This window comes from Mugil cephalus, chromosome 3, assembly GCF_022458985.1.
Source record: "Mugil cephalus isolate CIBA_MC_2020 chromosome 3, CIBA_Mcephalus_1.1, whole genome shotgun sequence".
Lineage (NCBI taxonomy): Eukaryota > Metazoa > Chordata > Actinopteri > Mugiliformes > Mugilidae > Mugil > Mugil cephalus.
Window position 1 is genome coordinate 18,964,961 of NC_061772.1, and position 15,849 is coordinate 18,980,809.

Sequence of the window (15,849 nt, forward strand, 5' to 3'; positions counted from 1 at the left end):
GTAAACCAGTGCTATCCCTTGCACCAACCTTGAGTAAAGGAATTTGGGTCGTTTTATCCATAAAACATGATCCATCTGCCATCTTAATAGGATATGTTCTAGTTTCATGGCAGTCGTTTCTTGGCCTTTACAGGGAGGATGCTCCAGTTCTTTTCTGTTACTTTTTCTTTTTTTTTCTTTTGCCTTCATTTGCATCATGTACTATATTTCCTATAAAGTAAAAAACAAAAACAACAACAAAAAAAAAAACATGTTAAAAGGATCCTTGTTCGGGCACAATTCTTCTGTTTCTGGAGTCCTGGGTTTGGAATATGTCTTTGGCTGGATTCAGCAGTGAATGGGAGTATTGACTCAAATTGCATGCCTGCCATCTTAGAGTATAATGCCAGCATCTTTCAGCCACTGTGGGTGGGAGAACTCCAGACTGAGTGGAGCTGGTACAGTTCGATTCTTTCGCAGCACTTAAGAAACATGAGAGAGAATGACAGATGCCCTTTTAGAAGTAGACCCGGCAGAGCTGCGCTGACAGCTGCCTGAACATACAGCAGTGCTTCCACTGAAGTGGGGAAAAAGACTGGAGTACGAAAGGACATGAGCACATTATTCCACAACACAGTTCACCATCTCCCCAACACCGGACAGTGGCTGTAACTAATCCTTTTTTTTTTTTTCATTATTGAGTCGTCTAGCATTAGTATGTGTTTTTTGTGCTCTTGTGTGTTATATCATAGACTGCATATAAACGTGGACGGTGTCTCGCCACTTCCTCGCATCGACCGAACTGACGCTTGACAGGGATACAGGCAGCGACACCTTGCAAGCCAGTATGTATGTGCAGTACAATCCGAGAGTGGAGCCACACCGAGTCGCAATGTCACTGACCCTTCAGCACTTTGCTCTACTCTTTTTTTAATTTTTTTTTTTTTTTATTACAACTCCCTCTGTCCCACGGGGTCCCCTTACGGAACAGTTGGCATGGCAGCTGGTGGTCGCCATTATGTCTCACCCTGTTTCTATACCATCAAATAACTAACTAAAGTAAAACTTATTCAAGTAATTCATACTTGAACATGCGTCAATGTTATATTAACTACCTAAAATGACAGAAACAGAAAAAACAGAAAAATATTTGATGGGTATTTTAGAGTTTGTTTAACCCAAGTCCCGTCCACTAAGATTTAGTGCAGGACTTAAAATGCCTTTGTGTCCCTATTTTGTACCTAATGAATTAGACATTAGTGTGTGATTTAATAGAAACCATCCCACTGTAGGGTGTAACCAAGACGTATAATCACACAGGTTATCCGCGGGGTCTTGGAAAGTATTAAAAGTTGATAATTCGATTCTGGGGAAATTAAGACCCTTAAAAGGTATTAAAAAGTCTTATCACAATTTTATGAGGTCTTAAACTTTTAAGGTAATTTTGAGGTAAATTTTGCGTTAGAGTTAAAAAAACTTTGAAAAAGCGTGTGAATGGGGATACATTATTCAATTTGGACTTGTATCATAATTCAAGCAGGAGCTCATCAGCTCAGTCAATATGGCTGGTTAGTGTAAAGTAAGGATGTGTGGATTGTGTGTTTTTTTTTTTTTTTTGGGAGAATCCAAAGCGGTGGTGAGGTATTAAAAAATATTGAGAAGGTCTTGAAGTCCTGAAAAGGTATTGAAATGAACTTGTATATACCCTCCTATATAGATACATTCACCTGTGGAGCAATGTTCTCAAACTGTCCTGCGATATCATTAATACTATATAAAAGCAAAAGAGATGTGTGTTTTGAAACTGCAGATGGCAACTACTGTGGTTACAAATTTCACGGAGCTATGATGCAATCACTGTAATGCGCATCACCCGAGGTGTGCTCCGGTTATTGCAACTGTTTGCAGGTAGACACAGCAACACAATTTGCAGTACATAATCATAATGGAGGCTCCCGTCCGTCGCTCAGTCTTCTCTGCACAACGTCGAAATTCACATGCAAATGAGCTGAAATTCATATCAAATCGCGGCAAATGGCCTGTAACCAAGAATCATCCCAGTTATTATGAGAACATTAGAATCAGTAGGCCATAATTTGCGTTTACAAAGGAAAGGTTGTCTCATGGTAATTCCCGCACATTTTGTTCACAGTATGCCTTCACTGTGTTCCATCCACATTTGTATCCAGTAGGGAACTGTATGTTGCTTTCTAGGGTGGTATTTTGGTGAATGTCTATCTTGCTTAAAAGCCACATCGCCATTTTATTAAAGCACCCAGACAGAGTGAAGGTTATGTATCACATGGAGCACCTCCTGACCTTCACCTACCTGATCACTTCACATAGATAATGTCTCTGCAAACTCTGACAGTGAAAAAAGGGACAAGTCTTTTTTTTCGGTACAATTTTTTTTTTTATTAGTAGTATTTTTCACTCGGCCAGTTTCTTTTAAATATGGTCATTTGTCTTTGAGTGTCACTCCTTTGAGTTACGCTTCTCAAATACTTCACTTCAAATAGCTTTCTCCATTTTGGTTCTAAAATATGAATCAATATAGTAAATACAATATAGGTAAAGTACCACTTTTGGATAGAGGATATGAAAGTTTTTAGATATCATAAGCAGAATCTTATTAAATTTTAAATTTATGCACATTTGATAAAGAGTCCCAAACCCCGTCGCACACACACCTTTTAGAGCATTTTTCACCATACACTATTCATAGCTCCCTGTCAGAACTTCGCAGTAACCAGTAATCGCCCGCCTGCCTTCAGTGACTTGCCAAATTCCAGTTTGTGGTTTTGGTGGCGGATAAACGGAGAGCTTTTGAGACTTTTGTCGCGTGGCGAGGAGAATGCTTCAAAAAGGACACTGACTCCCAATTTCCAACTTCGTTTCTCTGCCAGAGAAAAGACACAAACATGACAGAAAACGTCTCAAGCTCAACTAGTGGAAAATTGAAAGTGGTCTGGAGTTTAGTGCGGCCGACAGATATTGGCAGAGCAAATAATGAAGGCTGTGATTGAGATTGTTCTTTTGAGGGGAAGCCATGAAGGCTGCCAAAGACCTAAATAAATTGTGTCTAACTTTTGAAGATTGAAAGCGTTTTGCTTTGGAGTTACAGTGACATGTAACGCTTAAGTTAAACGGGCATGGCTTTTAATAGCGGTTTTGGCTTTATTTACTGTTTATTTAGTCTTTAGTCATTTGCTCTTATCAGTTGCTTAAAACTTGGAAAGCAGCCAGCCAGTGGCTGAAATCCTGACTGCCTGAAATTAAATGTACTTTATTCAATTCAGTCAGTAAATCGGTGGAAACGAGGCGGCCTGGCAGCTCATTGAAATGGACTGTCAACAATGTGCTATGTAGTGAGATGTGGTCTTTATAAAGTCTGCCATACGGCACTTCCACAATTCCAGTCGGCCATAAGGCAGCACTTTCCACATCTCAGGGTTTTCCTCTTTCCTTCAGCCTCTCCGTCCACATGAATGATGGCGAGCCCCTCCACACCTGCCTAGATTTTTCTTTTGAATCGAGATGTGGGTCTCTCTCTTTCTCATACTCACATGCACGCAGACAGTGATAAAGGTTAAAAGGAGCTCGTGCCCCATTTTACTGGTTACTGATGAAGTGATGGGTCAGACTCTTCAGGCTCTGTTGTATCATATATTCCCTGCAAACCGCTCTGTCCAACAATCTGTGATTAATTAGTGCTCCCTCTGTAATGTTCAGTACGTGCTGAGAGTTGAACAAAGGTTCGGGTCTTGGTGTGGCTGGTGCTTATATCGAGTGTGGTTTAGTACTTGAGGCGCTGGACATCTGGGGGCACTAGTGTTTGAGCAGCTCCTTTTGTCAGAGTTTAATCAGAACAACAACTCATACATCAAACGTTATACAACGTTATACGTTAATGACCAGCCAAACAAATGCATGCCGTGTTAATAAAGACCTCAGGCAGCAATTAGTGATGTTCCATCACACCTTCAGCAGCTGCAGCCTGATGCCACGCTGCACACATCACACGACAGTAGGTTCGTGGTGAAGTTTGTTAGCTTCCAGAGGAGATGCCTGCTGCTCTTCATCTGCTCACTCGCTTCATCGAGCGTTCCCTGTGATATTTTACACTGATCTGCTGCTAAAGTTTTTTTTCTTTTTTTTCGTTTTTTTTTTTAGGAGGGTACACAGGATTTGATGAATGATTGCCTTGCACTCTAATCACATTGACCAAGACGTGATGTCCTGTGACTGCACCTCAATAAAGATGTATTTATAAAGACACCTTCTGGAGCGGAAAAATATAAGCCAACGCAGAAGTGCCAAAAGCTGCAGTTCCTCAAATGATCAGTTGAGACCAGGACATCTACACTGATGAAGCATAACATTATGACCACCTTCCTGTTATTCTGTAGGTCTTCTTTGTGCCTTCAAAACAGTTCTCAGGGGCCTCTGGCTCAGGCTTGTTCTAGTGCATCCCACAGAGGATGGGATCTAGTGAACACCACGACTTGGAGGCCAGGTCAACACCTTGAGCTGTTTTTCATGTTTGTGTGTCTGTCAGGAGTGGGGCGGGATCGCCTGGTCTGGTCTAGGTGGGTGGTACATGTCAAAGTGTCACCCACACAAATGCCAGGTCCAAACATTTCCCAGCAGAACACTGCATTGTCACTAGATGGTCATCATTATTCACTTCTGCTGTCAGTGGTTTTAATGTTGTGGCTGGTGGGTGTAGCCTATGAGTCACGTCACGGAGGGCACATCCATCTCTACTGACAGTCAGTGGTGTTTAACAATTGAATCATTCCAGCGCAGCGGCAGGAAATGTTTTGTTTTCATCAGCAATAGATGGAGAAACATTACATATGTGGTCGCAGGCATGATTGTCTGAGAAAGCAGTCCCCAAACATGAGCAAATGGATTCAAAATACACGACCCACATAGATATCCCCACGTGGGAAAATATTTTATTCATGTGATAAATGTAAATTCATCATATGTTGACGCATCCATTACTTTGGTTTGCCTTCTCTTCTATTCTCTGTGTGGAAACTATAGCTTCCCCGCACTGAATCCTGCGCCGTGGTGATAGATGAGCGCTGTTAATCACACTATACAATGCGTTGACTGGTGTATGTCCTGTATAATTAGATGTTGATGGCTGCAGTCGGCGGTGCCAAACCATGCAAACATACCCCTGAGCACATCACTATTCTAATTGGCGTCGCTGCCTTCCAGTGCTGCTACTGTGAAATTCCCCAGCCTTCATCTCTCCTGACGGGCGGGGAAGGTGAAGGAAACAAAGACAGAAGGGTTGGGTGTCGGGGGAGGGGGGCAAAATAAGGTGTAATCACATGACCTCTAAATTCTCTACCGCAGTGACAGCTCACCCAGCAGGTGGGAAATCCACCGGCAGCCACAGCAGAAACAGCACTGAGGAACTGCAGCACTTACGCGTCACGATGCCCAGAATATGTGACCTAAACAACATATACAGTCATCTCTGACTGCGTTAGGTGCAGTGCCCAAAATGCATTTGAATATAACGTTCCTGCATTTAATCCCCCTACAATGAGCGTTATATTGTTATACAGTTTATCTTACAACAGCGTAAGAAAGATGGTAATTCAACTATATGGTCATTTTGGATGGGTAGCCTAATATATATACATATTAGATTAAGGTAGGAATAGGTTATTCATTATTCAGCATTACTGCTTATTGGCCACTTAAGGGACGCAATCGTTTAAATTACAATTCATTTTGCTGCCTTTTCATCGGTTCATTCAGTTATTGGAGGTGATTAAATATTGATTGTTCTGCTAAAGGATACACTTCATTTAACATGACATATACATTCAGCCACAACGTGAAGTGAAGAACACTGTTCATCTTTGGACCAGGCATCCATGTTACTTAGACATGTACCACCCATCTGGTCTAGACCAGACCAGGCACCACCATCCCATAGCAATGACCCTACTTGATTGCAGCAGTCATGTCCATTCTCTGGTGAGTCACAACTGTTAAGGAGGCACAAGGGAGACATACACAATAATTGGAATGTAGTAACTTTAATTAATCTCAAGCTACGAATTCTGGGGCTGAAGCTGATGTTAAGTGCCAATAAGTGCAGTTCTTTAAATGGCCTCTTGAGGCTGCCTCCCAACCAGAGTCAATCACCAAATGTTTAAACTGTTTAAATATTCAACGCAACGCAGTGAATTGGGAAATTACATCATTTCCCAATTCATGAAAACTGTATAGGGTGAATTCTATATTATATAAAATTCATCATAAAAAAGATTATATTAAGTTATGAGTACATAAGGGTTTTGGTGCTGTGAGCGACAGCCAGCTGTCTGTCTAGGCATCACTGTTTCAGCTCCTTTCAGCCGGCATTGGGGAGGAGCTGTGCTCTGCTGAGATGGCGCAGACACCACACTGATCTTTACAACCACTCTGTGGTCAATGAGTCATAGCTAGTACATACAATATTTAAAGGGTAATTAAATTTACATTAAATAGTGTTTGTCCATTAAATGCCAGAACACACAGTCAGTTCTGAATGGCTAACATACAGCATAATGTAGCTATAATGCAGTGTAATGGGCCTCCCAGTGAGCCCACTTGCTCTTGCTCCACACTGTATTGGCAGCTTTTGTTGCCTTGATTTACAAGCTTTTGAGAGAAAGAAAATACGTTTGTGTTCTTTGCCTGCTAAATGTCTCACCTCCCCTTCGTTTGCTGTTTTATAATGGGCGCTGAAAACTGCCGAGCTGCACGGATTAGCGGTGCTAGTGACCTTTTGACATTACAGGGAGTCGTTTCCCTGAGCGTTAATAACAAAAATACTGCTTAATAGAGCTGTAACTGTAAGCCGGAGGAATAAAAAACGGCCATGATTTATGAGCATGGGATCGGTAAGGTCGTATATCAAGACCAATCACCTGCCCGGCTGCTCACCTTTCTGGCTCACAAATCTCACTTTCTGTCCTCTGCCCGTGTTTGGAAACAACCTCCACCGCTAATAAAAAGCAGTTTTATTATGTATGATGACGTGACCCCTCTGCACTATGATGTGTCCTCGACAGACGACCGTTAAAAGGAAAGCCTGCAAAATTCTGGAAATAGTCCTCGCTGCAAATAGAGATGGAAACAAGTGTTAGATCGCTGTGCGTAATGTTCTTGGAGGGAAGCTTAAATACAGGGCAACAGAGGAATTGTCTTGCTTCCCCGAGGACGTCTGCATGGGCTCATAGCGTGAGAAAGAGAAAACCTGACAAATTGGGCCTGTGTGCCCATTGGAGCTGCGGCGGCATCGTTAAACCCACCTTAGCGCAGGAAAAAAAAAAATGGTGCTGAATGACGCTGAGGATGTTTGCCTTGATAATGCCAAAGCCTGTTTGTGTCTGTGTCAGGAGTCGGGCGGTTAATCCAGCCTACATCCCTGGTCCAGATATCAATACTGTGTTAGAGAGCCGTGGGGCGAGACTGGCTGTCATGCTTGAGGAGAGCAGGCTGTGCTCTTCACTCTCTGCTTCCTGTGAAAGGGAAGGGAGGGTGGGAGGGAGCGGACATGCACATAGTCTGTTGGATTTACTGTGGTATTCAGCTGTATTGGATCAGTGTTCCTGCCAGACCGGGGAAAAAAAAAAAGACAAACGTGTTTGTGTCTGTGTCGTTATCATAACCAAACATTCTCTTCTGTTGTTTTTTTTGTTGTTGGCAGGATTTATGAGCGGGTGATAGACCCTCCTCAGATGGAGCTCACCCCGGGTAGTGGAGTGTGGCTGGGCCAGCACAGCCACAAGCATGGTTTGTTTAAGGTGAGCGTCCAACATGCACACACACACACGCGCACACACATCATGTACCTGAGCGTGCTTCACATTCGAGATCGCCTGGTGTAATTGGCCAGATTTACAGTATGCCGTGTGGTGGATGAAAGCCAGGTGCAAGATTCAAGGGAAAGTGCTGACGGCTGACGGAGAAGCTGCAAAAAAAAAAAACAAAAAAAAAACAGCATGGGTTTAGAAATGCTTATTCCCAAGCCCATCACAATGCTGTCGATTTTTAATTGTGGCTCATTTTCTCAGGCTCCTGAATGCGGTCACAGCAGGCGGGGGACATGACAGGGTATCACCAAGACATGCACATGCTCATATTCCGACCTCCTACCTCTTCCGCCCACCCACTTTGTAATCAGTGGGCGCTTTTATTTTTTATGTAACATATTGATTAACCACATGGCCCTACTGCGGTGTAAATTATTTCTACTCCCCGTGCTCTGACAACTATCGCCACAGCACATGAGCTTTGTTCTTTCTCCGACTACCTGGTCGTCTTTCCTCCCCTCTTGTACCAAGGCTACAAAGATTGAGATACACCCCTCCCCCAGTATCCCTACCTGCATTCAGCTCAGTGCCGGGAGTCGGTCATCCCTAAATGCGCTTGGAGCGTTAAAAAGTGTTTATCAGCAGCAGAGACAGATGGTGTGGAAGTGACTAAAAGAATAAGGAGATTCTCCTTCAGCTTTGCGCTGGAATAAGTTGGCATTTCAGCTGACAGGTGTAGTTGTACACCTTGAATCGGGGGCGTGTTGCTCAGTGTATCGCCTCCTGCCCATGCATATTTATGAGCCGGCAAACGTATCGGTTGTTATACATATAGTGGGATCTATAAGTCGATCTATAGGAGACCCCTCGTCAAGATGCTGCTGCCTTGTATTCACTTTGAATTTTCATCACAAACGTTGAGGCTCCCGAGAAAGTGGTCCCTTTAAACGCGCCCTTGTGTAACGACATGAATGCTGCTATGTCTTAACCCATCCCAAGTGTTAGTCCTTGTTTCACTCCCGAGGATCGGTTTAGAGACGTTACTCTGAAACTCTGCTAGACAGCCTTCTTTTGACGCGACTTTTGCTGATTTGAGACTTTTGTTCATTGTTGTATCTGAAGTTCTTTTCTTTTTCTCGCTGTATTGATCCTCGAGCGGTGTGGTCTCTTTCGGTTTACCTGACCATTCTTTGGATACAACTGATCCTGTTTCCACAAAGTGTCTGAGAAAGCCGTCCACTTCCCTCTTAGAAACATTCGTTCTAGCAGTGTTTTGATGCTGACAAAGCCCTCTGCCATCTGAGAATAACAATTTGACTTCTGACACTTTCACTTACTTCCGACGTCATGTTTTCCGCTGTCACAATTCTGCTTAGTCGGCATTGCTCTACTGGGAACCTGAGGCACAGCCATATTTATTGCAGGTGAACAATGGCTGAAGTCAGATTTATTTGACCAAACCTCTGACGGACGCATCAAATTCACATCATCTAAAGAGAATCACTAGAAGGATACAAGTCAAGTAAGTGAACTAATGTTTTGTGCAAAGGAGTCGCCACGGCCTTTGTTTACAACTACAGATGGGAGTGGAGAATATTCATTTTATGCCTTCTGTTAAATGATTCCAAATGATCAAACTTAATGGTTATATCCAGGTTAAGGATGGCTAATATTGGATTTGGTCTCAGATGTTTGAACCTCACTGTGCTCGAAAGAGTAACAGTGGTTTTGGGTTCCAGTCAGGCTCCAGTGCCTTTCTAAAGTTTGCCCTCCAGCTCCCTAACTACATTTCAGCCTCTCTGTTATTTCTCTTTTCTACTTTGACAAAAACCCAGTTGTAGGTTGTATTTTTAATTTCCTGGTCCTTGTGTTTTATATCCCGGTCTTTAAGTTAGCTTGATATAAAGACTGGAGGTAGAGGTTCACAACAAGCTCTTCTTTAAAGGAGACCAACTAATGGTAAAAGAATACAATATAGACAGAGACATCAAATTATTTATTTGGCTCTGGATTCGAACCAAGAATCGGTGACGCTGCTTTCAGGGACAGGGACAGGGACAGGGACAGGGACGTTAGAGTGGTACGTACGCTAACCCACAGAGGACTCTTTAAATGTTTAAGAGAGTTACAACGTGCATATACGTGGAAATAAGAGACTACTGAAAGAATCAAATCAGCATTGTCTGGAGAGCAATACAGTGATAGATATTTTTTTACAGACTGAAAAACTAAAAAGAATAGAAAAATAATTTCTGAAATCTATCAGGGTCTCCAGAAACACAGGATAAATCAAAGCAAAATGAGAGAAAGAACTAAATATAGAATACATCAGAGGAGGATTTGCGTTCCATTTGGAGTGCACAGCGTTCACCTACGAGTTCAAAGAATTGGAGACTATTATTTTTTTTTATTACATTTCTTATAAAAAGTAAATTCAGTTTTGGAGGCAGTGCGTTAACATGAACACAGATCACTCCCATCTCTTTTGCTTATGCCCAGAAAGCAATGTATGTATGACTCTGGGAAAGACTCGGTGACACACAATTCCTAAAAAATGTGATGGTCCTTCGTTTTTGTTTCTTAAATGAAAATGTGATTATTAAAAAAGACGAGTATGTAAAATACTGTTGATCGCTATAACAAAGTGCTGGTATAAAAATGAATCTCCCAGCCTTAACCACTGGATGGACAGAGTGAAGGAAATGTGTTCGATGGAAAAGATGACTTTCCCTCTTGGATCTAGAGGAGCGACCTTTTCCAGGAAATGTGAGAAATGGACCACGTTTATCAAAACAATAGAGGATGCTACACATTAACAACTGAAGACACTGGTCATTTTTTACCACATTATTATCCACGGAGAAGCCCCCATTGTTTCTTTTGTATCTGTACATGAACAGAAATGTAACGTAATGTTCTGGGTTGCGGAACAGATGTAGAAACTGCGAACAGATGGCTCAAACTGCGCCTGTCATAGATGGACCCAGACAGCCCTTCAAATGTCTTGAACCTCACTTTGCTGCTCCTTTGCTGTGTTCTTCACTCTTCCTCAGTTGCCAGTTTCTTTAACCTGCCAGAGACGAGGGGATAAACAGAGCCTACTTATGCCTCCTCATGTCTAAAGCTGAGAACTGTGAAGAGCTTGAGATGTAAGAGAAAATAATAAAGTGGCAATGGGGAGAGAAAAATTGCCAAAAGCTATAGGCGTAACACTGCAGATAGAGATAGGAGGTGAAGTAATGCGGCGGCTGTAATCTATCCTATTCAGGGCTCAGGAGTGGGATAATGATAAGATGGGCTAACTAGGCCTTTAAATAAAACATACCGAGCCCTTGCAGTGGTTTGAGACGCTCCTCGTCCTCTCACCACCTTCTCCCGGGAGCCTCTACATCTAAGAGAGCAACTGTAATAAATTATCTTTATCTGGAATCCATTGTGCCAAGGATGCTGACTCCTCAGGGACGCTGCAAGCACGTTTGGAACCGGAGCTTTTGCGAAACAAACTGAGTTTCATGCTCCGCGGGGCAATAATGAATCTAAAATGGGCAATGATGGAAAACTTGAATATGATGCATAAGGCGATAGGATGCATCAGCGTTTGGATCTCCCAGGCTGCGTCTTTTACTTTACGTGTATTTACATTAAGTTGCGCGTGTTTCGACTTTTCCATTGTTGTGACCTGCTGTGCTCGCTTTGTTCTACCATGTATCACTAGTGACACAGCACACGGGTGGATTAGAATGAATTCATGAAGAGCAGAACATTTTTGCAAGGACCAACTTTTGCAAGAGTTTCTGAGAGTTTTCTTTGTTTGTGGTTGTAGTATCTTAAGAATAGGGGAGTGCTATATTTTACTGCACAGTATGTATTGTGTAGATCTCCCTCGTGCCTCCAAAACAGTTGTGGCTCATCAGTGAATGGACATGGATCAGCATATTGTTAGTGGGGCCTTGGGTTGGGGAGGTTGGGGAGGTTGGGGGGGTTGGGGGGGGGGGGGGGGGGGATCTCTGTGGATCATCTCACTTGATCACTTTGGGATCTAGTGAATTTGGAGGCCAGATCATCACGTTGTGATGTTTTCATGAGTTGCTCCTAAACCTTTTATCTGTGTGTGCCTGTGTCAGGTTGCATCAGTGGCCGTAATGTGTTAATAATTTATTTGTGATACACGTTTGCTGGGACAATGAAGAGTGTTGCATTATGCCAGGCAAAAGATGAAGAGGCGAGCAACAATTAGCAACTCCCCCCGGTAATGTAATTTAAGTGCCATTATGATGCGACGGGAAATCTCCTGTTACACCCGAGTGTAAAATTGAGAGGTCTCGGAGCTACTTAGCCGAGAGTACCAGCCCACTTAAAGCACTGGTCACGATTATCTTCTCAACAGACATAATTGACTAGAAACACATCGCTGGAGAAAAGATACATAAAAGGGATCAATATTTTGTCCTGTCTTTGCCATAACAAGTCTAGTTAAAGAATATTTTACTTGAAAACTGTAATTTCACCTCTGTGCTTTTGAGTCGTCGTCCTCATGCTATTGTTTCCTCCTCCTCTGTTTATCTGTTCCCCGTCTCTCCCTTCAACACTGTTAATTGTGTTGTCGATGTTAGTTTAGTCCTGAGAGATGAACTGCAGGTGGAGGTTAAGTCTTCAGACCCTGCTGGAACACGGAAAGGTCATGTCGTGCATGATGAAAGTGAGAGAAAAAAAAAAAGATCCACGGGATAAAGCCTCACCCAGATTAATAAACCTCGGCCAATGTTGCCCAAAGGCACAGCTCTGGCCAAATATGCCTGGCCTATTATTGCGATAATAAACAAGACGGCTGGGAATTATGACTGTAAAAGTGGGCAGGCGCACCAGTGAAGGTAATTTTATCAGCAATAACAGGGAGTGAACTTGTGAACGTTTGGGGACACTGAGATGCAAATGATGCATAAACAGTGTAAGCCTGCACCCCGCACGCTGTATATGCACGCATCCTCCTCCACACTCTTGGTGAGGCCATGTTGATTTCTTCTCTCTTATCTAAACTGTAATAGTCAAAACAAGTCACGGAATTTTGACAAACTTTTTGCAAGATTTTTTTAGTGAGATAGTATCTGTATCTTATGAGTAGGGGCAGTCGCAAAATCTTTGGTTGATTAGACATTTTTATGTATTTTTTTTGTTAATTTTCCCTCACAAACTGACATTTCTTTAAATACACATCAACATGAATCCAACATGTTTTAGTAAAGGAAGTGGAGGTAAAGTAAATGGAGGCAGAAGATGTTAATAAATATATATATATATATATATATATATATATATATATATATATATATATATATATATATATACCTTAATATTGAATGCAAAATGATAATAATATTAATGTATAGTCATAAGTAGCACTAGACCAAGTTTATTATAGAACACAGTAGTAGGTATAGTAGGTAGGTGGTCCCTACTTAAAAAAACATTGAAGACCCCTGCTCTAAATGAAACAATGATGTCGCACCATTGACTAAATATGGACGCGCCCTCTCCGACATCATTTTCCTAAACAGCTGTTTCATACTCAATATAGTTGCTCCTTCTGTTGCCTTCTTGGTCGTGCCTGACGCCTCATAACTCCTGACTAATTCCCTCCGTCATGTTTATTTCTGCTGTAAATGTTGGCATTTTAACTTGGAGGTCTTTGGGAACTGACTCGCTTTTGTCGACGGCTTCAAGTGGCAGTTTGAAGAACTGCACCTTTATGCGGCGTCTTAATTTTTCAGCCCCAGAGGTTGGAGCTTGTGTTGAACGGGCGAATTTCCAATTTACTCGGAGGGTGTTTACATCCAGGACAGATTAGTTCCGCATAAACCAGTTTGCACTTCGGGCCAAATGCATACGTGAACGTAATGTCAAAGACGACATGTCATAAGGTTATATATAAATGAGAAAGTTTTCCCAGCTTTTCTTGGCTGCCCGGGCAGATATTTCAACTCAGACTGTGCTCAATTTATATTATAGCCCTGTGTATTAGAAATAAATATATCTTTGAGACTAATTTGTCAATTTTGTAGGTGCCCAAAATGTCCCCACCTACAATTGTTTCGATTACATCAAACGTGTTTTTCTCTGTATCAGCTGAAATACACCCAATAATTAAATCCCAAAGTTTCCAGACTCTGATAAGAATTCTGATAAGAATCGAATCTGCAAGTCTAATACAACAGCCTTGTATTGAATTATCTTAATCAAGTGGATAGTGTTTAGTTGAAAGCGTTTTCCAGGGGTACGATTCTACGTATAATTGTGATGCTGCTAAAATGTATGCCATCACATAAGCACTTGTGTTTTTTTTCTTTCCAACACATTTCTATCGGGCCGAGCAAACAAAGAGAGAATCCCCTGTACAAAGCAATGCAATTTAACACCACACCACAAACAACAGCCTCAAAAATGATCACGTTCTCTCTACACCTCCCGATAGGATTGTGTGAAATAATTTCAGCTAGCTCTAACCAACACTTAATGGTAACAGCGACCGGTTTAGCTCGTGGCGAATTTTGTCTGCCCTTTTGTGGCTGGCGGTGAGCGTTTAGCTGTTCTGTTCCTGTTGTTGCTGGAAATGGGATGAGATTTGTGACAATAAATGATAAAGCGAATGCTGCAAAACTGTAACAATGAGCCAAAAGCTCTGCGGACCCATAGTGGAGAGTTAGTGATACTCTGTGGGTTCATCACTGTGAGCAGCCGCTGTCATATTAAATGCGGCCTTTTAATTTGGTTGGAAGTATCGATTAGGGGAGCTTTAAAATTGAAAGTCTGCACCAGGCTTATCTCCTCCAATTCAAACCCGGTGTGTAGTTGACGTAGAAAATGTGTCACCGTCTTACTGCGTGACTCAAAATGCAGCTCAGGAATTGGACACGTCTTAATATAGGAGCATTGACATCATTTATAAATAGAACTGGTCTCGCACGGTCTCTGGCGGTGTTCTTCAACATATGTATTGTACATTTTCTCCTTGTGTGTGTGCGTGTGTGCGATATAGACGGGAGAGATGACTTCAGTTCAAATTACCTGCTGATCATTGACAGTGATGTGTGGTCAGGGCTCCTATATTACTCCAGTGGGACGGACATCTGTGATCTACACCTTCATTTCCATTCTGAGTGACACTGACAATCTTTTCTCCGCCATCCACCGCTCACACCGCCTTTGTGTGTGTGTGTGTGTGTGTGTGTGTGTGTGTGTGAGAGTGTGAGAAAGAGTGTGTTTGTTCTGTGCTGCTAGCCTGTTCCCCTCAAGGCTTCCTCTCTCTCTATCTGTGTGTGGAATAAAGACAGGTGTTGCTTGCATCCAGGCCAGCCAAATGCACTGTAAATGGGTCTCACATACACATAAAGCAGGGACGACGACGCAGCCTGTGGTTGAGGCGGTGAATTCTAATGACCTTCCAGCAGGTTTTCAGTAACCACTTCGAAGGAATGGTGAAATAATATTTATTGTTTTACAAGTTGGGTTTTCCATTAGAGAGGGTGCCTTTTCCCACAAGATTGTTCCTTGTGGTCATCATGAAGCCTCTGTTTACCGGCCGTGCACTTCTGGAGATAGCCTGACCGACAGTCTGTTGAAGGGGAGAACTCTCAGTTAAAGGCTGTTTACTTGTGCAAGTGTGGAAGGTGTATTCGTCACTGCGTTCACGCGTGTCTTCTCGGGGTTAGAGAAACAGCTTTTGGACTGTAACATGTATGTCCCTGCTTTTAGCAAGCACCTTAATCCTGACCCTAAATACCCTAAACTGTGCCCAGTACACATCTGTCCACCGCTTCCAAGTGCCCTTGCGTGTCTACATATAGAGCATACAGTGTATGTACATGCATGTGTGCGTATTTGAATTTGAATAATTGCTTCTTTCTTCACTTTCTCTCTCCCTCTGTCTTATCAGGGCGTTATTCAAGATGTGAAGCTGATTTTCGCTCCCAACGGCTACATCACACAGTGTCCAAATCTTAACCGCAGTAAGTATCATGACAGTCACACATGATATTCTTAA

At 42.4% G+C, this 15,849-nt stretch overlaps 1 protein-coding gene across 1 annotated transcript in view; it reads left to right on the forward strand.

Annotated features, from left to right (window-relative positions):
• LOC125005460 (protein kinase C-binding protein NELL1-like) overlaps nucleotides 1-15,849 on the forward strand; it is a 221,566-nt gene that overhangs the window by 57,715 nt on the left and 148,002 nt on the right. Inside the window, exons 5-6 of the mRNA XM_047580815.1 lie at nucleotides 7,706-7,802; nucleotides 15,742-15,814. Of these exons, the coding sequence (XP_047436771.1) occupies nucleotides 7,706-7,802; nucleotides 15,742-15,814 (170 nt within the window). The remainder of the gene's footprint in view (nucleotides 1-7,705; nucleotides 7,803-15,741; nucleotides 15,815-15,849) is intronic.